At 33.5% G+C, this 24,911-nt stretch overlaps 1 protein-coding gene across 2 annotated transcripts in view; it reads left to right on the forward strand.

The window, feature by feature from the left end:
• PAN3 (Poly(A) specific ribonuclease subunit PAN3) overlaps positions 1–18,814 on the forward strand; it is a 54,853-nt gene extending 36,039 nt beyond the window's left edge. For both annotated transcript variants that reach the window (XM_068350041.1, XM_068350042.1), the window contains 9 exons: positions 4,911–5,014; positions 6,766–6,931; positions 9,200–9,388; positions 11,167–11,387; positions 11,904–12,106; positions 12,754–12,882; positions 13,304–13,382; positions 13,602–13,685; positions 16,673–18,814. In XM_068350041.1, the coding sequence (XP_068206142.1) occupies positions 4,911–5,014; positions 6,766–6,931; positions 9,200–9,388; positions 11,167–11,387; positions 11,904–12,106; positions 12,754–12,882; positions 13,304–13,382; positions 13,602–13,685; positions 16,673–16,801 (1,304 nt within the window). In that variant the 3' untranslated portion in view covers positions 16,802–18,814. The remainder of the gene's footprint in view (positions 1–4,910; positions 5,015–6,765; positions 6,932–9,199; positions 9,389–11,166; positions 11,388–11,903; positions 12,107–12,753; positions 12,883–13,303; positions 13,383–13,601; positions 13,686–16,672) is intronic.
• The last annotated feature ends 6,097 nt before the right edge of the window (positions 18,815–24,911 follow it).

Raw genomic sequence — 24,911 nt, forward strand, 5'->3', positions numbered from 1 at the left:
AAACGATTCGCGCCGTCATTGGTTAGTAGTTAACTTTTAATTGATGAGATTTTCAAAGTTGACGGAAAGCCGGGAAAGGAGAACATGAATATACAACTAAGTTTCCTAAACAGTTACATCTTCAGCCTGTAGTAGTTCATTATCTCCGTCAATGAAGTTGGAAGGAGATTGTGTTTTTGCTCCTGTTTATGTGTGCATTTGTTTTTTAACGGCTTCCTGGCCATAGTTTTAATCATAGAGTAATGAAACTTGCAGGGATTAACTGTTCTGTTAAAAGCTGGAAATGATTAAATAAAAGGTTAAGGTCAAAGGTCAAGGTCACGGTCTAGCAAAATTTCCAATTCCCCTAATTCAGCCGTAAGTTTGGACATCGTTCTCACAGGGACTTCAAACTTGGTTCATATTTGAGTGTATGAAAATCCACGTAAATTAACGTATGTTAAGATCGAATGCCAAGGTCGAGGTCGAGTAATAAGCTGCCGCAGCGGAGGTCTGCACTCTACTGAGTGCCCATCTACAGTAGTTTTATTTCTAATAGGAATGATAGCAGTCCACCTTGCTCACTTGCTTACTTATAATTTCTTTTCTTCGACCCGGAGAAACTCCTTGAGACTATACATATGCAGCCTTGGATATAGCCTAAGCTATGACTTTTAATAATTTATTGGAAGTATCAAAGTCGTGATCCTGACTAATGTTCGCTTTACACGCAAAACTACGACAGCGAAAAGAATGAATAACTTTGAATTCTTAATCCAAATGCATCAGCTTTTATCATGAGGCCATGCTCAGCTTAACTTTTCTTTTTCAATCCATCCTCTTTCCCAGTTTCACTGTATCCAGACTGACTGTTCCACGACTCATGGAGTCGCGTAGAGCCGAGGGATTCATGCTACAGTAACGTATTTAGTTCTTGTTCTGGAATAATATTTTGGCATGAAATAGTTTTGTTTTTCACGATCCAATATCTTTCAATGTTAGAAGTCTTTCATAACAAGTGGCCAACTTTTTCTCATATATACACATGTTTACAAATTGAAATATTAGCTTTAATACTTAGGGGCAACTTAGGAACAATTCTTGTCCAGTACGAAAATAAAAATTGCATTGCTTTTGCTGCATACTGTATATTATTTTTTTGCTATTATTACTAGCTAAGCTATAACCCCAGTTGTAAAAGGAGGATGTTATAAGCCAGTGATTCTTAAACTGGGGGGCGCGCCAGGAGCTTTCAAGGGGGGCGCAAGTAGTTAAAATAGTAACAATGAAAATAGAAATACAGTAATTATGATGGCTTTTGTTTTACAATACTACATAAATATGGATAAATCAATTACTAAGGAGGATGTGTAATATTTTTTGATGTGGTCATGATCCATGAATGATTGTATTAAAAGTAAAAAAAAAAATTTATTTTTGCAGTAATTTGTATTTTTTCCAGTATTTTCTATCAAAGTAATAACTGTAATCTGTATAATGCTAAAACAGTTTGAAAAAAGATTATGATAAAATTTTGTTTCATCATAATATATTTATTTTACCCATTTTCTATGAACAATGTTTATTTTATTGAAATAATACTTTCTACTTTGGCAGAAATTTCAAGGGTGGGGAGGGGGGGCATGGGATCTATGCTTATTGCAAAAGGGGGGTGCAAGGCAAAAAAGTTTAAGAACCACTGTTATAAGCCCAAGGGTTCCAACAAGGAAAATAGCCCAGTGAAGAAAGGAAACAGAAGTAATCTAAGACAGTGTGAGACTATGGTACTACCCTAGAATAGAGAACAATAGTTTGATTTTGTGTTCTTTTATAAGAGCTGCTTACCATAGCTAAAGGGTCCTCTACATTTACCAAATGAAAATTAGCTCATTCAAATTTTTCACTGGTAAAATTCATAAAATTATATACATTCTTTAGTTAAAGGGTCTGGTATATCGTCACCCTCATAAACTAACTGCCTAAGTCATTTTCTCCACTCGTTGGGAAATCAAAAATAAACCTTCTCATTTCCTAATTATTTATATCATTGTCTTCAGCTTCAATTCACAAATGCTTAACAGAAGAATTTGTGAATTAGAATTTGTTAATTGAAGCTCAATACAATGATATAAAGATGTAGTAAATGAGAAGGTTTTTATTATTAACCAACAATTGGAGAAAATGACTTACGCAGTAAGTTTATGAGGGTGACAATATTGTAGTTAATAATAGGTCCTTTTGAATTTGCGTGTTCGCTCTGCTAGGGACTCCAAAGTGTTTTTTAAAATACAGTATACAGTATTGGTAATTTTCTTTTGTACGGTGGATTGTACTGTTAAAAAAGGAATCTCCTGGATGATTAATGAAAGTTTTCTTTTTTTTCTGAACCTTTTGTCATATCTTTGCTTGGGCTGCTATTGGATACGCATAACTTGAAATGTTAAGTATCCATGATACAATTTTTCCTCGAAGTTTATTTTTTAAATATTTTGCACAGAATTTTGTAAATGGGTTCAAAAAGTTAATTATAATACTTTAGATACTGTTTCTAGGTAGTTTGTTGTTACTGTACTGGTTACCATTTAATTTATCAAACCTTATAAAGTGTATTCATGTGTGCAGAAAAACTCAAATTGACTCCAGTTGCTACCAATATTTTACTAGATTATGCATTAGTTAAACTGTGTCCTGCTGGTTACAGTTTTCCTACCCTACTCGCAAAGATCATCATTATCATCTTCTCTTTATAGTTATTTTATTTTTTATTTGATAACTCGAGTTTTTCAAATAGATGCAGTAGACTATGAATTCCTTATAAAGTATAGTGTAAGCTCGAGTCTTCCTTAATCCATAAGATCAAAATTTAATGATCACTTGTTACTTAACAAATTACTTTATTCAAATGCAAGTCATACAGTAATTTATTAACCCTTTTACCCCCAGGCTATTTGGAACTTACCAACCCTTAACCCCCAGGGCGTTTTTTTTTTTTCAAGCACATTTTGCAATATATATTTTTTAAATTGCTCTAACAGCTTTAATTTTCGTCATAGAGAGGTCAGGTTGGTCTCATTCTTTTGGAAAATGCCTGAAGTTTCTCATAAAGTTATCAAAAATATGCAAAAAAATTGTAAATAGCAGTTTTTTGCAAGGACGTACCAGTACGTCCATGGGGGTAAAGGGATGAGTTTTGTGAAACGTACCAATACGTCCATTTGGGTAAAGGGGTTAACAGTACTGTACACAAAGAAAGTAAGTTGAAATACCAGTAAATTTTGTATATTGTACTGAATATAGAAGTATATGAGTCTCAGATTTTGGTAAAATAGTTAATGGAAGATTGGATAAATGAAGAAATGACAGAGAACGGAATTATGTTTATACAACAATGGAAACATTTAGAGATTGATTGATTGATTAATTTGAGGTTTTCTGGCATCCTGACATGTAAGGTCATTGATGCCGATATAATTTATCGAAAATAAAGAATAAAAGAATATTCAGTTAAAACCATAAAAGCAAACATGTCGTTTTAAAAGTTAAATTGCTTTCAGAAGACCCGCTTCTGAAGTAAATCTAAAAATATTGCTATCATAATAGGACACATCATGACCAAGAATCTTGGCAAGGATGAACCTGCCATCCTCATTAGAGAATGGGACAGACCTAGATATTAGGAATTATCTTAAAGACAACAATGGGTCAAGTTCCAGAATCAAGAGTGAAAAAATTATTAAAAATTTGCGAAAAGTCTCGGCAATAGATAATGTTAATGAACTATAGTCCATTTCTTTTAGCGAGGCAGATTTGCACCGACTCGCAACGGTGCCCTTTTAGCTCGGAAAAGTTTCCTGATCGCTGATTGGTTAGAATTATCTTGTCCAACCAATCAGCGATCAGGAAACTTTTCCGAGCTAAAAGGGCACCGCTGCGAGTCGGTGCAAATATGCCTCGCTAAAAGAAATTGACTTTAGTGAAATAGGTTTAAGATAAACATGGTGCCAGAAAAGGGGGAATAGAATTGTAATATCGTTATGTAAAAAAGGGAAAGGTGTGTGCTATCTCTGGAAGAGTGAGGCGTAAGAGTATGAAGTGATAGAATTGGAGAAAGTATTTGAAGAAATGAAACTTGAAAAGAATTGATAACTTTTAGGCTTCATACAAGGTAATTATTATTATTATTATTATTATTATTATTATTATTATTAATATTATTATTATTATTAACTACAACCCTAGTTGGAAAAGCAAGATGCTATAAGCCCAAGGGCTCCAATAGGTAAAATAGCCCAGTGAGGAATGGAAATAAGAAAATAAACGATATGAGAAAAAAATTAACAATAAAATATTTTAAGATGAGTAACATCATGAAAACAGATGTGGCATATATGAATTATAAAATGACACATGTCAGCCTGTTCAACATAAAAACATTTGCTGCAGCTTTGAGCTTTTGAAGTTCTGATTTAACGACCCGATTAGGAAGATCATTCCACAACTTGGTCACAGCTGGAATGAAAAGGTACTACCCTTATGAGTAGGCAACTACTCGAGAATTTCCGTACAAAATTTACAGATCTTAGAATGGAAAGTTGTGTTATAGAATAGGTGAAGTAAAGAAGATAGCAAGATCTATGCAAGAGTTGTTTGAAGAAAGTCGGAAATGCATTAAGAAATTCCGTACTAATTTTGCTTCGTAGAAATATTTGAAATTCCCTGTAAATTTACTGACGTTAGAATGAAAAGTTGTGTTATAGAATAGGTGAAGTAAAGAAGATAGCAAGATCTATGCAAGAGTTGTTTGAAAAAAGTCGGAAATGCATTAAGAAATTCCGTACTAATTTTGCTTCGTAGAAATATTTGAAATTACCTGTTTTCCTGGTTTATTTTAATAAAGCTCCAAAGAATATAGTGAATTCTTTTCTTTACAGATATTCCACAAGAAGTTGACATGTACCATGAATTAGTTCCTTTAGAGCCTCAACACGGCTTGAATAAGTCTTCAATATTCGGATATGCTACCTCTGTATATAAGGTAAGCTTCTTGTATAGCGTTAACCCTTTAACCCACAGGCTATTTGGAAATTTCCAACCCTTAACCCCCAGGGGGTTATTTTTTTCCCAGCACATTTTGCAGTATATTTTTTATAAATTGCTCTAACAGCCTTAATTTTTGTCATAGAGAGGTCAGGTTGGTCTCATTCTCTTGGAAAACGCCTGAATTTTTTCAAAAAAGTATCAAAAATATGAAAAACAATTTTTTATAGCATTTTTTTTGCAAGGACGTACCGATACGTCCATGGGGGTAAAGGGATGGCTTTTGTGAAACGTACCAGTACGTCCTTTGGGGGTAAAAGGGTTAATGTAGTAACATATTTAGCAATACCTCAAGGTTTTTATTCTTGTGCTGCGAAATGGGCTTCACAAAAGTAATGTAATATCGCTGTGTTCTGTTAAAAAAGATGTAATGTCCTACCTTTATTTGCATTGTGCCTAGCTAGGTGTCTTGAAAACAACAGCATTGTGTGAATAGTTTTTGACATTGAGAAGGAGACCGCTTGGCGGCATGGAATCTTTAGAACTATTGGCAAATCTGGCTTCAAAGAAGAGTCGCTCTTATTCACGTGGGTATTTTATCTTGCTGCTCCTTTCAAGTCAAAATAGGCAAGATTTATCAAGAGGAAGGGGATCAAGAGAAGTTCTCCAAGGTAGTGTGGCCAGTAAGACCCTTTTTGCTCCTGCAATGAATAGCATATCATTAATAATTCCCTATGATATCCTATATACAACCAAGCAACCCTAGTTTTTATTCAGTAATTTAGCACCAAAGTGTATGAGAAGCCTTTAAAATGGACTTCGCAAAACGAGTTTCGACGCAATGCTGAATTTTGCTGAAAATACTTTGTTTTGGGAACCTTAAGAAAGTAGCTGTATTGGCTCGCATGTCTGTTTCTATGGAGATATTTAGATTTGTATCAAAACCTTATAACTTGTATCAGGAAATCATTAAATGATTCATAGCACCAACATTGGAGCTTGGTGTACGCCATGATAATGGAAAGAGTTCAACAGTGATGTCTCCTTTAAATATATACCACTATACCAGGGGATAGGAAACTGCTTTGTCTTTGTATCATCTGTGGATTAGAACACAGGGATTTTTAATGGCTGGTGTACATTGTCTTCTGTATTATAATACTTTAGGGCCTTTACCTGTCAAGCAGTTTTTGATCAGATGCCTCAGTCTTGGGGATATGAGATACTGATTTCTCTCCAAGGCTTGAAGTATGGATGGCAGGTACATTATCTCCAAGGTTTTGAGAGAATGTTTTAATTTTAGATTTTATTTATCGTAGTAACTTTATTTTAGATTTGTTCCGGCGTAGATACAAACCCTCCGCCATTTATAGGGTATACTTTCGGCGTAGCTGAAAGTATACCCTATAAATAGCTCGAGGTTTGTATACTAGGAAAAATGCAAATTACTTAGATTTGTTATTTTTAAGCTAGTCTTTCAGTAGGAATGTAATTCTTCTTTTAAATTTTTAACTCTAATTCAGTTTTTGTTTTCTTCCTGTTTTAAATCAGAAAATGAAATTTTCCCTTGGTATATTTGATTTTTTCTACCAAGTTTCACCATCTGCATCAAGTTTAAACTTTTGTTTCTTTAAATTTCCCTTTTTTGTCTGTTTGGTGTCACTGACCCAGGCATTCATGATGCCAGATGACCCCAAATCTAAACATCCTTATCTGTTGATTATTAATATATTTTTGTATCTGTTGCAGGCCACCAATGTCAAAACAGGACTCCATTACTGCCTTTTCCGCATCCATAGCTATCGCCTGAACAATGTGAAAGTGACGCAGTTGGTGGATTTGTGGAAGAAGTTACAACATTCCAGCGTAGTCCAGTTGCGAGAAGTGTTTACCACGAAAGCGTTCAATGACAATTGTAGGAAGCTCATTCTTTTAATTTTAAATTATTTTGATAAGTTTTACATTCTTCTTGAGTTTACAAGTATTTTAGGTATATTGATCTGATGTTAGGCAACATTTACTCTTTGTGAGATGCACGAACATGAAGTTTTTTTTTAAAGTGAACAGTTCCCTCCACACTGTGAATAGAGTAATTTTGTATTGAGAACATTTTGTACAACACAAAATCAAGATTACCATTTGAATATAGTTTTGTACCGTTTTCCTAATGAAGACAGAATTACAATTTTAGATACTTGCACATGCTATTTTTTTCAACACTTTTGTGTTACCATTTAAGTAAAGTAGTTTGCTTATTTGCTCAATTATTTAGGATCTTTTAACAGTAAGAATGCAAGTTCTAATGGTAAGTGTCCTCTCTGAATTTTCAATACTCCACAATCCCTCACTCATAACCCCCCACCATGAAAGGGTAGCATCATAACTGGCTGTTATAACACAGTTTTTTTTCTTAGTTGGATTAACCTGTCTTCGCTAGGACTTTCTAACCTTTGACTACCAAGTCAACTTGTGTATCGTGTATTTTCTCGTATGATGTTGAACATGTGATTGAATGTTTGAGTGTACCCTCGAGCAAGAGAACTCTACCCCAAGACAGTGAAAGACCAAGAGGCTATGGCACTGTCCAAGACCAGAAAACAATGGTTTGATTTTAGAGTGTCTTAGAAGAGTTGCTTACCATAGCCAAAGTGTCTCTTCAATGCTGAATGGTATCCCCAGTTTCAGCACTGGGTTGTATGACCTGAAACTCGTCGATCATATTCAACATCCTTATATAGTGTAGAAGAGACTCTTTAGGTATGGTAAGCAGCTCTTCTAGGAGAAGGATATTCCAAAATCAAACCATTGTTCTCTTGTCTTGAGTAGTGCCATAGCCTCTGTACCATGGTCTTCCACTGTCTTGGGATAGAGTTCTTTTGCTTGAGGGTACACTCGGGCACACTAATCTATCTAATTTCTCTCCCTCTTGTTTAGTTTAAGTTTCTAGTTTATATAGGAAATACTTATTTTAATGTTGTTACTGTTCTTAAAATATTCAATTTTTCCTTGTTGCCTTACCTCACTGGGCTATTTTCCCTGTTGGAGCCGCTTGGCTTATAGCATCCTGCTTTTCCAACTAGTTAGTGGTATTGGGTTGGCCAGGGCACTAGCCACCCGTTGAGATACTACCGCTGGAGAGTTATGGGGTCCTTTGACTGGCCAGACAGTACTACATTGGAATCTTCTCTCTAGTTACGGTTCATTTTACTTTGCCTACACATTCACCAAATAGTCTGGCCTATTCTTTACATATTCGTCTCTGTCCTCATACTCCTGACAACACTAAGATTGCCAAACAATTCTTCTTCTCTCCAGGGGTTAACTACGGCACTGTAGTCGGTCACTGTAATTGGTCAGTGGTCACTTTCCTCTTGATAAGGGTAGAAAAGACTTTAGCTATGGTAAGCAGCTCTTCTAGGAGAAGGACACTCCAAAATCAAACTATTGTTCTCTATTCTTTGGTAGTGCCATAGCCCCTGTACCATGGTCTTCCTCTGTTTTGGATTAGAGTTCTCTTGCTTGAGGGTACACTCGGGCATACTATTCTATCTTATTTCTCTTTCTCTTCTTTTGTTAAGATTTCATTGTGTATATAGAAAATATTTGTTTTGGTGTTGTTACTTTTCTTAAAATATTCTCTTTTTCCTTGTTTCCTTTCCTTACTGGGTTACTTTCTCTGTTGGAGCCCCTGGGCTTATAGCATATCCTGCTTTTTCAACTGGGGTTGTAGTGTAGCAAGTAATAATAATAATAATAATAGGGTTGTAGCTTAGCAATTGAAAATGATAATAATAATAATAGCTTGTTTCATACGTGTATTATTCTTGGCAGTTTAAAGTTTAGATAATTTAATTTGCCAAGACCCGCAAAGGAAAGTAGTGGTAAAGTATTTACTTCACAATTCAGCGTAATTTTTTAATTATGTTTTATATATAAAAAAATAAGATGTTGAAATGCAGTAACATTTCATAGGGAATAAGAAAAGGTTATTTCTGGTAAGGATAAATTTAAGTGAGTATTTCCTGTTATTTTATGTATGCGTATACTGAATTGTAATACGAGATCTATCGGGACGTGAAAGATAAATTTCCAAATAAATACGTTCAGTGTATTGAGGCTTCATATAACTTGCATATCCTGATAAGGTAAATATATAACGCTGTAATTTTCTTTTCCCTTCCAGCTATCGTTTTTGTTTATGATTACCATGCGGGTGCAGAGACCTTAGCTGCGCGCCACTTTTCTGCAGCGGCCCTCTCTGCCAATGGCTGGGAAGGCCTAGCTAATCCTCCCACTGTGTCTGCGGGTTCCGGAGCCATTGATACGCCACAGCGAAACCTTCATAAAAATTTACAGCATAATTCGGGCACTAGTGAGTTGTATATTCTCATTATTTTTTATCTTATCTACCATGACACTTAGTCGATGTCTCACAGGATGTAGATACAGATAGGTTGGGAGGAACGTAGAGAGTAGAGGTCCCCTTTTTGTTTTTGTTTCTTTGTTGATGTCGGCTACCCCCAAAATTGGGGGAAGTGCCTTGGTATATGTATGTATGTACCATGACACTTTCTGTGATCTTGGGAGGTAGTCAGCAGCAAAGAGAACAAAAGGGGATATTTTTCCCTTTTTCCTCCCAGCCTGATGAGAGACTCGGCCAAGTTTGATTGGTATTGCTAGGGTGCCACAGCCCACCCTCCTCCAGTCTTCCACCACAAATGAAGTTTCGTGTACCGACTCCCCTACTGCCGCTTACTTTTTAAATGGTGTCGGGTCTACTTAAACGTGTTGTTTTTATCCCCATTCATGTACAAGTTAGGAAACATTTTGACAAAGATTTGGAGGTTGTAGAGTAAATTTGTTTACACTTTGTTTTACTGCCCTTATTGAATCAAACTAGGTTCAAAATTGTAGGTTATTATGTGAGCAAATAAGTATTCCTTTATTGTAGGTATGTCAGGCTTATTAGCCCTTTTACCCCCAATGGACATACTGGTACGTTTCACAAAACTCATCCCTTTACCCCCATGGACGTACTGGTACGTCTTTGTAAAAAACTGCTATTTACATTTTATTATTTTGCATATTTTTGATAACTTTGAGAAACTTCAGGCATTTTACAAAAGAATGAGACCATTCTGACCTCACTATGATGAAAATTAAGGCTGTTAGAGCAATTTAAAAAATATATATTGCAAAATGTGCTTGAAAAAAAAAAAAAAAAAAAAAAAAAAACGCCTGTGGGTTAACGGTTGGAAAGTTCCAAATAGCCTGGGGGTAAAAGGGTTAGTAGTAGATTATTTCATCTGTTTTCCATACATAACTGGAATTTTTTTTTTTATTAAATCTCGGATTAAGGTACATTTTGGTAAGGAAAAGATATAATTATTCTTTAGACTGTAAAGATACCTCTTAAGTTTTATAGCGATGTCTTTACATTATATCAAAAGAAATTTACAGAAAGTTCCCAACTTACAAGCATTTGGAAATGCAAACAAGTTTAACTGAAATTAAGAAAGATAAGATAAAGAAATTCTGTCATAAAACAATATTATATCATTTAATACAGTAAGCAAAACAGCATTCGTAATAACCTAATATCTATTTCATGTGAAACCCGACAATTTATTGACTTTTGTAGCGGGAAATCATAGGCATGGGATTCAGGTTTGGCTTAACCTAGGCTAAAATGTAACAGAATTTGAATTACAAACAGCTTCTTCGAACATATTAAGTACTGAATGTAAGTCGAGGACTTCTGTACTTTATTTGTACAATGTGATGAAGCGTAATGCATGATCTGCATCGAGGACAGTCTAATAAAAGCATTGCACTTCAGCGTAGCAGGTTATGCTTAGTCAGCAAATAAAGTTTTATTACATATAAAGTTGAATCCCTTGTCAGGCTGGGAGGAGCAGAGAAAGGAGAGGTACCCTTCTTTTCCTTTGTTTGATGTTGGTTATCCCCCAAAATTGGGGGAAGTGCCTTAGTAAATAGACAGACATATAAAGCAGTTTTTATAGTTTTTTTGTACGTATAATTAGTCATTTTATTGTGGAAACCGTTAAACTAAACGAAAATAAAAATTTCCCACCATGGTATATTTGGTTTGACTTACTGTGAATTTTTTTTTTCTTATTTCCTTTCCAGCATTGATACCTGAGACCATATTGTGGACATATATAATCCAGTTAACTGGAGCCCTCCGCGCCATCCATACTCAGGGATTAGCGTGTCGCACGTTAGATCCGTCGAAGATAATTTTGACCGATGGTAAAACCAGAATTAGAGTGAATTGTTGTGGCATAATTGATGTATTAAACTTCGACCCTAATGTAGCAAATCCTCTTGCCAACATGCCCCAGTATCAGGTCGGTATAAATTTTGTGCAGTTTTCTTCTTGTATAAGTAAATTGATTTGTTAAGTAAATATACCTTTTTATTAGTTGATGAAATATGTTATCCAGCGACCTTCAAACCTTTAATTAAGCCCTGCTGCTAAGCTATTTTGTGTTGCCTTCAACATGAAATACTTTTTTCTATTTAAACATTTTATGACTGGTAATGCGGCTCTGAAACTATGGGTTCAACCTCCATATTTTATCAACTTTCTCTTATCTTTTGCTGTCCAACCTCTATGCCTTCTACTTTCAAGTGCTATTTGCATTCAAAGCAACTTGTGAGAGTTGTGGGTGTTATAGTTTGAGCAGGATGTCCTTGAAATTGTTAATTACAGAAAACATAAGTAGGGGTAGTGCTAGTGCTAGATGCAATTTCAGATGGTGTTGGGTACATACTGGTAAAGTAAGGTCACTTTGTAAATATTTTTAGTATTAACGCAGTGAAAGATCTTGATGTACTAAAATAATCTTTTGTTTATTCAACAGCAAGAGGACTTGGTAAGCTTAGGAAGGTTGATGCTTGCATTAGCCTGTAACTCAATATTGGCAGTACAAAGGGATAATATACAATCGGCTCTGGAACTCGTCAATAGATCGTACTCTAGAGATTTGTCAATGCTGGTGGTGTGTCTTCTGACCGCCCAGCGTATCAAGAGCATAAATGACGTGATGCCAATGATTGGAGCCAGGTAAGTTTGTTATTTTTCTTATTTCCTTTCTGCACTGGGCTATTTTCCCTGTTGGAGCCCTTGGGCATATAGCATCCTGCTTTTCCAACTATGGTTGTAGCTTGGCTAGTAATAATGATAATGATTATGTATTTAGATTCCTGGCAATGATGAGGTTTGCTTACGCAAACGATGTCAGGTAGTGAGAAGTTTTTTAAGATATCCCATGAATTTGCATCTTTATTTTTTTTTTTTTTTTTTTTTTTTTTTTTTTTTTTTTGAGAGAGAGAGAGAGAGAGAGTTAAAATATTGAGATTATTCTAGTGAGCATCTTTAGTAGATGATTGGCAATTTTATGCTCAATTGTAATTAGAATATATAGTGTTATGATATATTCCGGAAAAGAATTTTCTAAGGTTACAAAAATGAATTTTCAAAGGTTAAAAAAATCTTGAAAATGCAAAGTACATTAGATTGTTTACTTTTTAAACTTCACCAAACATTTTTTCTTGTTTTTAGATAGGTGCATTAGATTCCCTATCCACAAACCTTTGTATTCTGATAAGAAATACAAATTAGCTATAGATTACTTGAAAGTGTTCAAAATAATTTGGTGTTCAAATCTGTAATTTAATTATAAAAAGTTTGTTTTTTAACATTTTTTTCAGATTTTACAATGCTTTAGAGACAATCACACAGAAGGCAGATGTCTATGAGGCCGAGATATACAGAGAAGTTCACAATGGAAGGCTTTTCCGTCTGATAACAAAGTTGAATACCATTGCAGACCGACCTGAGTAAGTGATGTTGTGATTTGAAAGGATTTCAATTTTCACCACAGTGGAAATAATCAGAAAGTGCATTACCCCTTTTACCCCCAAAGGACGTACTGGTACGTTTCACAAAACACATCCCTTTACCCCCATGGACGTACCGGTACGTCCCTGCAAAAAAATGCTATTTACAATTTTTTTTTTTTTTTGATAATTTTTTGAGAAAATTCAGGCATTTTCCAAGAGAATGAGACCAACCCGACCTCTCTATGACAAAAATTAAGGCTGTTAGAGCAATTTGAAAAATATATACTGCAAAATGTGCTTGAATAAAAAATAACCCTTGGGGGTTAAGGGTTGGAAATTTCCAAATAGCCTGGGGGTAAAAGGGTTAAATATAGATGTTCTAAAAAAATGTAATAATCTCTATTAATTCTTCTACTAGATTGAATATGGACACTTCTTGGAGTGAAACAGGAGATCGCTACTTGTTGAAACTCTTCCGGGATTATGTCTTTCATCAGGTAAGGAACTCGCTTCCAGCGGATAGAGCAAACAAAAACAAGTTAAATGACTTTGAGAATAAGCTAGACAACATAAAATCTCTAAAAGTTTAAAACTAAATCGCTCTACCCAAGAGCAAATGGAGTCTTTTCTGGATCGACTAAATAGTCTTTGAAACATACAAATTCTTCGTAACTCTCTCTCTGTCTGTCTCTCTCATTGATAATTTCTTGTTTCAGGTAACAGACGATGGTAGACCTTGGCTAGACTTAGGTCATGTTGTGTCGGTATTAAATAAGTTAGATGCAGGCTCTCCAGATAAGGTAAGTAAAATTTCGGTTTTCATTTTATGTTTATATCGTATTTTTCTCAATATTAAGAGCCTGTTAAGGCATTCTTTATATATTATTTAGGTTAGGCAGAGGATTCCCTACCTCATTGTTTCTTGGTTCTGTCCTTTGTTATTTTAAAGGGTAGAGATGACATTTTTATCTTATGTGGTTTGTAGTAATTTGATGTTTTAATGTTAAAAGAATGTTTTCCAATGTCGATGCCAGTCGAGCATTACCTAGCTTTATCCTGCATGAAACTGTACCAGTTGTATAAAGAAATACTTTAGAACAAATCCTGCTGCTTCACCTTGCCTAACAAGCAGCAGCAGGGATGATAGACAGTAGTGTTCCCTTATGTTTAATGTGTTGGTATGCTGACACTTATATTTTATATATAAACATTGCTTGTTCAATACAACCCATTAGTTATAAGTAGCTTGAATATTTGTGAAAGATGTGTGGAGGAGAGCAAAACATCTCTTCAGAAAAGGAAAACTATTGCAAGAAAATAAGCCAGAGTACTTGATAGTTCAAGGGCCAGTGGTACATTTGCTTTACTGGTGCCATTTAAATGGTTGGTATCTTTTGAGAGGTTATGGGCCCCCTGGCTAGTACAGTGGGAACTTGTTCGCCTAGCATTTCACATGGCAGTAGATCAATTCCAACCCGGGACCGTGAGTTTAAGCTGTTAACTGGGGAGGCCACTGCTGTGGTTGGGCACCACAGTGGAGGCTGGGCTTGCCCTGCTGGCGTTCTGGTGAGCATCTATTCTGATGGAACTGAAACCAGACATTTTTACCTTTACCATATATGCCGTAGAAGGAGCCATCTCATTCCAAGTTCTTTGGCAATGCCATATATATAAATAGCACATTAAATTGTCCGAAGACGAGTTGCTGTCCTAGCATTCTTGGCTCTGTGAATGGTCGTTAACTCTGTTGTTTGAATGTTACAGAATCTTATATTTAAGGGACCTTGTGAGCCTCGACATATATTTGGGTTAGTTTCTTACTGGAGAGACGTCCATGAGCTTTGATGATTACCTGCATAGTCCAAAGAGATTACATTCCTAGAAGGTGATGACAGATGCATTATTCCTCTGGGCGTATTCGCTTAAGTTCCTGACAGGACAGAGCTAGGATTCCCCTTACTGAATTGCAGGCAGGGCTGGGATATCTAAGGATGAGAGAGTCATAATGTTGGAATAACTCGCTTTTTGGTCCATCCACTTGTGTGGGTACTAGTTCACCCATCCTCATAGAGGAAGCTAATCCCAGCAATAACATAGTCTTACTGGTTAGGTCCGGGAGAAAAGTATCATAGAGAGTTTTGTAATGGTGTCTGGACAGGCTCTTCAAAACTTAAGGTCAAGTTCTGGGGTCTCCCTGCAGTTTTGCACTTTTTTCCTGAAAAGCATCTTCAAATAAGAGGTCTGTTGCTCTGTATATCCAGGTCCCTTTTCACCATGACCAGGGAAGTGGATGCCTTGTAGACTCGCATTCTGTTAGCATATTTGAAACCTTGTAGCTTGCATTACAGTATTTGGCCTCGAGCTTGTGTCTTATCTCGGGGCACAATGGCTTTCATTAGTCTTCCACAACTTTACTATCCTCATGACCAAAGGATTGGTAGTTTTTGGAGGGTTATTAGGTGTACTTGAGGTTTTGTATAGGGAACATTTCCATCATGGAGGATACGTTTTGGTACCTGGTACAGGTGTTCACATACCTGCTATCACTGCTCGGTCTCACACGCGACTGACCCCGTGTACCCTTCTGCTAGGTGCTGCCCTGGCTCTTTTCCCTCTTTGGAGATTTCCGGAGATATCAACCTAGAAAATGGGGTCAGGTGGAGTCTATGATCCGCCAAAGGTGCGAACTTATTAGTGATGAAAGACCATCTTGTGTCAGCTGACCAATCCCACATCATGATCACTAAGGGTACGATCACCACCAATCTGGTTGTCCGTGTTGTTACAGAGCTGTGTGTGCACTCCCACTGCTTGAGCAGTTCCTCATCAACTTTTCATTGTGATCTTCCTCATCGCCTATACAGGCTACGAAATGTTCCTTTCACACGCTCCAAGGTTTCCTCTTGCTTTTTCTCTTCGTCTTCACAGGAACAGTCTGATTGTGTTTTCTCTCCCCAAGACAGTATTCCCAGCGCTTCTTCTCCACGATCATAATTTCCCACAGGATAGACTGTGCTCCGTAATTGGGCTGCCGGGTGGGCGGGTCTTCCCCACCAGCAACTACCGCCGCCTCGTTGAAATGGTTAACAGTTGCTTTTCATCTTGCACTGAATACACTCCCATTAAAAGACTCGGGCTTTCATATTTAGGAAGAATCTTAAATTAATTGAAGAAAATTGTGATTTTTCTTTTAACACAAGTGTTCAAGCATAAAGTAACATAGCATATCCTTCATCTAATGCCAGTTTTCAAGGTAATTTAACCAAGAACTTGAGTAGCACATAAGATGTTTACTAGGCAATCATTATCAACCACTTGTTACCTATTTGTTTATGATCTAGTTGTGGTTTACAATTTGTTTTATACTGCACAGCCCTTTCAAGGGCTCACCTTGTAATCAAACATCCCAACTTGAGGGGAATTCTCATTTGAAAAATGTTAGTTATCTTCCTCATCTAAATTGAGGTTTAGTCACTAAGTGGATGGTTTGTTAGTAAACAAATTTGGTTTGTATAATCCTATTTTTCCAATACACTCCCATTATTTATTAAAAATTCCTTCCTCCATACCAACCATTCCTGCTGTTAAAAAGTTACGTACACAAAGATTAAACATACAGCACTGCTGTTACTTTTCCTCTTCCTTTGAAGAATTTTTGGCTGGAAATATTTTGGGACAAAAAACAATTGCATTAGGAAAAATGGGTTTGTATTAAAAAAAAAGAAACGCTTAGTAATAAATTTCTTACGACTAGTCCCAGAATATTTAGTGAACATTTTCATTTCAGATTTGCCTCATGTCTCACGATGAACAGAACATCCTGGTAACTTCTTATTCAGAATTGAAGAGATGTTTTGAGAGGTCTTTTAATGAGCTTCTGCAAGCTGCATCATCACATAAAACTAGTTTGTCTTAGCAAGCCTGATTTTATTCGACTTTTTGTTTTGTGATGATTTTGCACACTGTAAGTGGATGACTTTTTTGGGGGGAAAAAATAGCTTTGTGACTTTTAATTTAATAAGACTTTGAAGATGTTTTCTTGTGCTGTTTTTATCATCTCTGGAAGTTTCAAAATTGAAGCTTACCTAAAGGTAGACAATAATACATTGAGCTGGGCTGTCTTCCCAGGATTGTCGACATTTATTGATCTCTATGAGATTAGAGGGAAGAATTCTTCTGTCAGATGGTATTAACAAAGCCAAAAGCTGTGGTAGTGACCAAGTTTAGGCTGCAGTTGTTCATCTTCGTAAAATGCTGACATTTTTTTGTGTGACACCTTCCAAAAGACAAGTTAAAAATAAATTTTTATTCTGCTTTTTTATGCTATTTTAAAATAGAAATCTCAGTTAATGCTCTCTTACAGTAGCAGGTAGTTTTCTTGTCTGCATCATTGACGTCCTAAAAGAATTGATATGAAATAAGCTTGCCACTAAATTACTCAACAGTGGCCTGAGGGTTAACCATTTCATGTCATAATGAGCAATGCCAATCGTATCTCGTTTAACCTAAGCAAACCTTTGAGGGGCCACTAGAATCTGCTAAGGGAAAGATTTGACATAGGAAAAGCTATTAGTCATGTTGAAAACGGATTTGGTATCGCCCATGAATCCAAAATTACTAAAAGTATTTTATGGTTGTGTATATAATATACGTCGTTTAAACGAGAATTCTATTTTTACCTAGTTTGACGTTGCTTGCGAAGCTCTCGGCATAATGGGGAGATATCTGGGGTTCATGTTGTTTGCGAAGCTCTCAGCATAATGGGAAGATATCTGGGGGTTCATTGGTTCCTTAAAGAGAATCTAAATACAGACTAGTGTGGCCATTATGATGGATTTGTGTCTTTTCTCTCGTCGAGTCTTCCCATTAGCAAATTCTCTGAAAAGTTTTGTTTAGACACGTTTACTAATAGTTGCAGTTGCAAATAAATTTAGAATAATGGGGATACTATCATAGCTTAGAGTATAAGTTGTTCTTGTTTTAAAAAAAAAGGTCTTTGCTCTTCATTATCTGATATTCCTCTGCAAAATTTTGAAAACGTTGTGTGATACTAAGTTTCCCTGTATTCAATATTTTAGGAAGCACCTTTTAGATAATTGAGATCCTGAGACCTCTGTGTGAGCCTTATGACTTAAAACCATTTGTTTTGATAAGGGGAAAAAAAAAGAAAAACCTGGTGAAATTAGCTTAATAAGAAAGGAGACAAGTTTTCATTTTCAAGAAAGTGTATAACATGGATGTGGATAGAGAAGACAATAGACGGACTCTTGTGATAGCAGCCTTGTGAACTGACCACCATTGATATCGAATGTGAGTCTCATGAAACCATGAAATTGACATTCTTTTGGAGTGTTTAAACACATTTCAGTAGATTTAATAGCAAATATATATTATATATACTGTATATATATGTGAATTCTGTGATAAAATACGTGGACCCTCAAGTGGAGCCACTTTTAAGAAACGAGAGGTGATGGAAAGTTACCTCAGACTCTGTCAGTAATTTTATTTGTCCTAATATACATTTATTAGATTATATATTTTGAGTATCTTAAATTTCTTCAGTGTCAGTTAATTATATTAGTCACATACATTGCATACAATATATTTTAGAAATTTGGTTACACCTATTATCATGGTGAAGAAAGTAAAGGCGACAGGAGGTGGAAAATATATATATAAAAGGAACACCTGTTATTACACTATAAATTTCTCTCGAAGGTAATATCCGTTGTCATATGATATACGTTGTCATATGATATACGTTGTCATATGATATCCGTTGTCATATTCATCTGAATGTGAAGATTAATGATGGACTATAAAGCTTAAGCTATTTAAAATTTGTTAACCCTTTTACCCCCAAGCTATTTGGAAATTTCCAACCCTTAACCCCCAGGGGGTTATCTTTTTCCCAGCACATTTTGCAGTATATTTGTTTTAAATTGCTCTAACAGCCTTAATATTTGTCATAGAGAGGTCAGGTTGGTCTCATTCTCTTGGAAAATGCCTGAAGTTTCTCATAAAGTTATCAAAAATATGAAAAACAAATTTTCTATAGCTTTTTTTTGCAAGGACGTACCGGTACGTCCATGGGGGTAAAGGGATGGCTTTTGTGAAACGTACCAGTACGTCCATGGGGGTAAAGGGAAGGCTTTTGTGAAACGTACCAGTACGTCCTTTGGGGTTAAAAGGGTTAATGACATTTTTTTTTCTAATTTAACGGTCTTAAAATTGAAAATGTAGTAAATGAAACTAGAACTGAAGTGGAAAAGAAAAAAATAAGTTGTAATTATCATGTAATACCACGAAGAATATTTGTACCTGTCATTGTATTGCATTGTACTTAACATTCATAAAACTGTGGGTTTTATAGGATGAATTTGCATCGCTATACTTCTGTTGTATTTTGTTTTACATTGGTTTTTAATGTATGAGGAAGGTAATGAGGAAGTCTACTTTGTAAGCGAATATGGTGCAGAGTTTTGTGTGAGTTTCATCATTGTGTTAGGAGAGTGAATGATTACGCTAAATTTGGGTTATTTTTTCACAGTACGTGCTGTATATACCTTAAGAATAGTGACCTAAAATTGATTCATTGTACTCAATTTTTTTTAATGAGGCTCATTTGAACTGACTCGCAGGGGTGCCCCTTTTAGGTTGGAAAAGTTTTCTAATCGCTGATTGGTTGAACAAAATAATTCTAACCAATCAGCAACTAGGAAACTTTTTCCTAGCTAAAAGGGGCACCACTGCAAGTCAGTGTAAATGCATTCTAACCAATCAGCTAAATAGGAAACTTTTCCTAGCTAAAAAGGGCACCCCTGCAAGTCGGTGCAAATGCATTCTAACCAATCAGCAACTAGGAAACTTTTTCCTAGCTAAAAAGGGCACCCCTGCAAGTCGGTGCAAATGCATTCTAACCAATCAGCAACTAGGAAACTTTTTCCTAGCTAAAAAGGGCACCCCTGCAAGTCGGTGCAAATGCATTCTAACCAATCAGTTAAATAGGAAACTTTTCCTAGTTAAAAGGGTACTCCTGCGAGAGTCCGGGCAAATGCACCTCATAAAAAAAAATTGAGTATAGTATTAGGATATTGTGAGAGATCAGAAAGAAGCAGTAAGATGAGGTAAATCAAATCGACTATTAGACTGGATGTTAATACTTGTAATCAACTTAATTTACAGTATAGTGAAAGTTTAGGATATGATGGTGAATGCTGTAGAGTGTAATTTCTTGTGTTTGGCTTTTTTTTTTTTCCAAGTTATTTTACCTTGCCCTTTCTTTGAGTCATTTTATACATACATATACCAAAGGCACTTCCCCCAATTTTGGGGTGTAGCCGACATCAACAATGAAACAAAACAAAAAGGGGACCTGAACGTAGAGAGTAGAGGTCCCCTTTTTGTTTTGTTTCATTGTTGATGTCGGCTACCCCCCAAAATTGGGGGAAGTGCCTTTGGTATATGTATGTATTTTATCTCCACCCTCCAAAGAAAGGGATCCCCTCGAACCAGTCATTTCTAAAGATTACATTCCAGTGTACTTGACCCACTTGTATGGGGCAGTCTCTATTTTTTTTTCTTTTTTTATGTTGTTATGGCATTCCTTAAGCATCTTCCTTTAGTTTTATTTTAGAAGTAAATTATCTCTAGTTTTTAAACAAACTCACACATTTTAACTACCTTGGTAATTTATTTTTGGTTTTGAAATTTCAAAGTAATTTCAAAGTACAGTAATAGAAAATGTTATAAGACAAGGTAATGAAACTTAATACAAGAAACTGTATCTTTGCATCAATTGCTAATGTATAAAAGTATTTATATCGACTGAAAATTATGGTAATGAAAATCTGTGAGTAATTTCTTTTATTTAAGGGAAATATCTGACTTGCACATTGCTGTATACTCTGTTGAAGGTATTTATTATTCACGGAACTATGTGATCAAAATGGCTCAATTAACTCTTAAAAATATTTTATGACATACGATATCAGGGAGAACATAGCATTAAATGAACCTGTAACTTCCCCTGTGAATCACAATGTTTTAGTTTTGGTTTTGCGCCCTATTGTCTCCTGTGGTTCCTTTTACTCTTCTGGTCAAGTACTTTATTTGTTGGCCTATATGATAATTACAGTACGCAAGTATTACGATGAATTATATTTCGTAGAATAATAAGCTTATCCTATCTCAACAAACGTGAAATTTTTTTGTCTAGTATAATTCTTCAGTTTTAAACTGAAGGCTTATCATAGACTGGTTACAGCTGCAATATGGAGTAGGATGTATGTTGTATGTGGAACTGGATTTTGAGAATGCGTGAGTGTTTTCATGATGTTTTTAGAAGGAACATTATCTTTTTGGTATAGAAATGCTTGGTATATTAGGGGCTCATTTCGGGCTGAATGTGGGATGAAAACAGAACAAAGAGGTGTAAGTTTTAATGTCTCATATTTGTATAGATTGTTTTTATTAGTTACAAAAGCTTAAGACTTGAATGGTGAGACGACAAATTTACGTATGAATTATTATATAATGAAAGCAATAAACACAGGCACATATATAGTTATATAGTGAAGGGAAATATTCAAGTAGGTAAAGCTAGAGGGCTCACAGAAAATGTGGAATAGGTTAAGTTGGTTGAGGAAGGTAGAATTTAAAAGGTTTGGCAGATGGTTAGCCAAGTTAGGCTTATGATTTAGACACCTAATTGCCAGATATGATTAGATATATGCATAATATACTTAGAGTAAGGAGGACTGCGGTTGTGAAAAGTAAGAAAGGAATGGCGCTGCTTTGATCAACTTGGTGTGTAAAGTAGTGCGGGGCAGAATTAGGGAAGGACAATAATTCAGCAGTATTAATAGTAAGAGAGACCAAGGAAGTACAGTTGATAAGCTAATAAAATTGTAAAAAGTAAAATCAACTTGATATTTGAAAAGATTAAAATGAAGTTGAAATATTTGTAAATAAAACTGTGTTATAAAATCAGCATTCTGGATAGAAAGCTTATGTTTGGCTGTTTGAACAGCTGTAAAGTTTATCTTTGGTTCAGTAGATATAAAATGAAAATTGAATTAATGCTGTCTATTCCTCATAGAGGAAATTGCATATTGTAAGTACTGTTTAGTACTCGCGTGATGTACGGTACAGTATATGACTTTCAGTTTCAAGGTGCTGGCATGTAAAAAAGGAATGACTACCTCATGAAAATTAAATTTGTACATAAAATCATGCACTGTGGAATGTAAAAAAAATTACATCACAAAAAAATTAATAGATTAGACTTTGTGTATTATCAATTATTTCATGAATTATAGAATTAAGAAAAATTATATAGCCGCACAGAACATGTTCTCCATGTGCTGCTTCTTCAGTAACTGCACTGTTTTATATAATTTTTGTATGAAGTCTATTTTTATCTTAGTGTTTATAGTGAACAGTTCAAAATTTTATTCTTGAAAAATTACTTTTTTTTTCTCCTGATTCCATAACTGTGCTCCTTGAGTTTCCATCACATTGCCATCCACCTGAAGGACCGGGAAATATTTAAACTACCTCTTATGGCCAATGAACACCATCATACATCAGTTGACAGTGTTTCCCATATGTGTATATATATACATACATATATATATATATATATATATATATATATATATATATATATATATATATATATATATATATATATATATATATATATATATATATATATATATATATATATATATATATATATATATATATATATATATATATATATATATATATATATATATATATATATATATATATATATATATATATATATATATATATATATATATATATATATATATATATATATATATATATATATATATATATATATATATATATATATATATATATATATATATATATATATATATATATATATATATATATATATATATATATATATATATATATATATATATATATATATATATATATATATATATATATATATATATATATATATATATATATATAATATATATATATATATATATATATATATATATATATATATATATATATATATATATATATATATATATATATATATATATATATATATATATATATATATATATATATATATATATATATATATATATATATATATATATATATATATATATATATATATATATATATATATATATATATATATATATATATATATATATATATATATATATATATATATATATATATATATATATATATATATATATATATATATATATATATATATATATATATATATATATATATATATATATATATATATATATATATATATATATATATATATATATATATATATATATATATATATATATATATATATATATATATATATATATATATATATATATATATATATATATATATATATATATATATATATATATATATATATATATATATATATATATATATATATATATATATATATATATATATATATATATATATATATATATATATATATATATATATATATATATATATATATATATATATATATATATATATATATATATATATATATATATATATATATATATATATATATATATATATATATATATATATATATATATATATATATATATATATATATATATATATATATATATATATATATATATATATATATATATATATATATATATATATATATATATATATATATATATATATATATATATATATATATATATATATATATATATATATATATATATATATATATATATATATATATATATATATATATATTGTATATGTATATGTATATATAATACTGTACTGTATACACACACACAATGAACCAAAAGTAGCTGAACAGTAAATAAAATTTATCTATATTTACTAATACAATTAAGCCTTGATAAACAATTATTTCATTTACAATTATATTTTATCGCACACGATAATACGATACAAACGCAGAGCTTTTTGAGATCTCCATACTCTTTTAACACCTATTTTCTTACATTAATATTCAAATTATTAGTCCTTATTGATTATTTGAACTCTGAAAAGAATAAGAAATATACGTATATAAGTTTAGTTATAATAATTAGAAAAATTTTAGAATGAACACCACCGTTATTGTAGAACCCTAACACATAGCCTGTTCCATCTACTGTCCACATTCTTTTCGATATATGAATCTTGAATGTTTTCATATGCAGGTCATGAAGATAGCTTTGGTGATGGTTAGGTAGGAATAACCTATTTGTAAAGGTTTGACTCCATAAAAAAAAAACTTGAAATAACATTATTCAATCTTATAGTTTCTCCTATTTATTAAAAGCTGGTTTTAGTCATTACTTTAAAAATTCTTTTGTTTTTTTATACTATAGTCCATTTCTTTTAGCGATGCAGATTTGCACCGACTCGCGGCGGTGCCCTTTTAGCTTGGAAAAGTTTCCTGATCGCTGATTGGTTGGACGAGATAATTTTAACCAATCACCGATCAGGAAACTTTTCCGAGCTAAAAGGGCACCGCTGCGAGTCGGTGCAAATTTGCATCACGAAAAGAAATGGACTATAGAACAATTAATTTAATTTCTCTAAAAGGTTACCCAATTGTCCCGAGGAAGTGCAGAGTTCACTTTACTAGGTTATGTACTTGTGTTTGCTAAATTAAATTACTAACATTTGTGAAATCTGGTTTTAAGAAAACATTTACACGATGGTATTTTAATGCTGATTTTGCTTTGTACTTAATTATGGTCACATTCTCTTAACAAAAGTACTGAATTGTTGGTTCTGTAGTCTAAGAATACAGATGCATAGTTTCAAAGCTTGAATATTTAATATTAGGAATTATTTAAAGCGTCCAATCTGGTAGTGCCTAAAGTTAAATTCTTTTTCTTAAAAAAAAAAAGCATATATGAAATGCTTTGCTGTTAGCATTTTGTAAATGCTCTAATTATTTTCATATTGTGATGTACATAATGTATAATTTTCAACCAAAA

Source organism: Palaemon carinicauda, chromosome 26 (genome assembly GCF_036898095.1).
Source record: "Palaemon carinicauda isolate YSFRI2023 chromosome 26, ASM3689809v2, whole genome shotgun sequence".
NCBI classification, from domain to species: domain Eukaryota; kingdom Metazoa; phylum Arthropoda; class Malacostraca; order Decapoda; family Palaemonidae; genus Palaemon; species Palaemon carinicauda.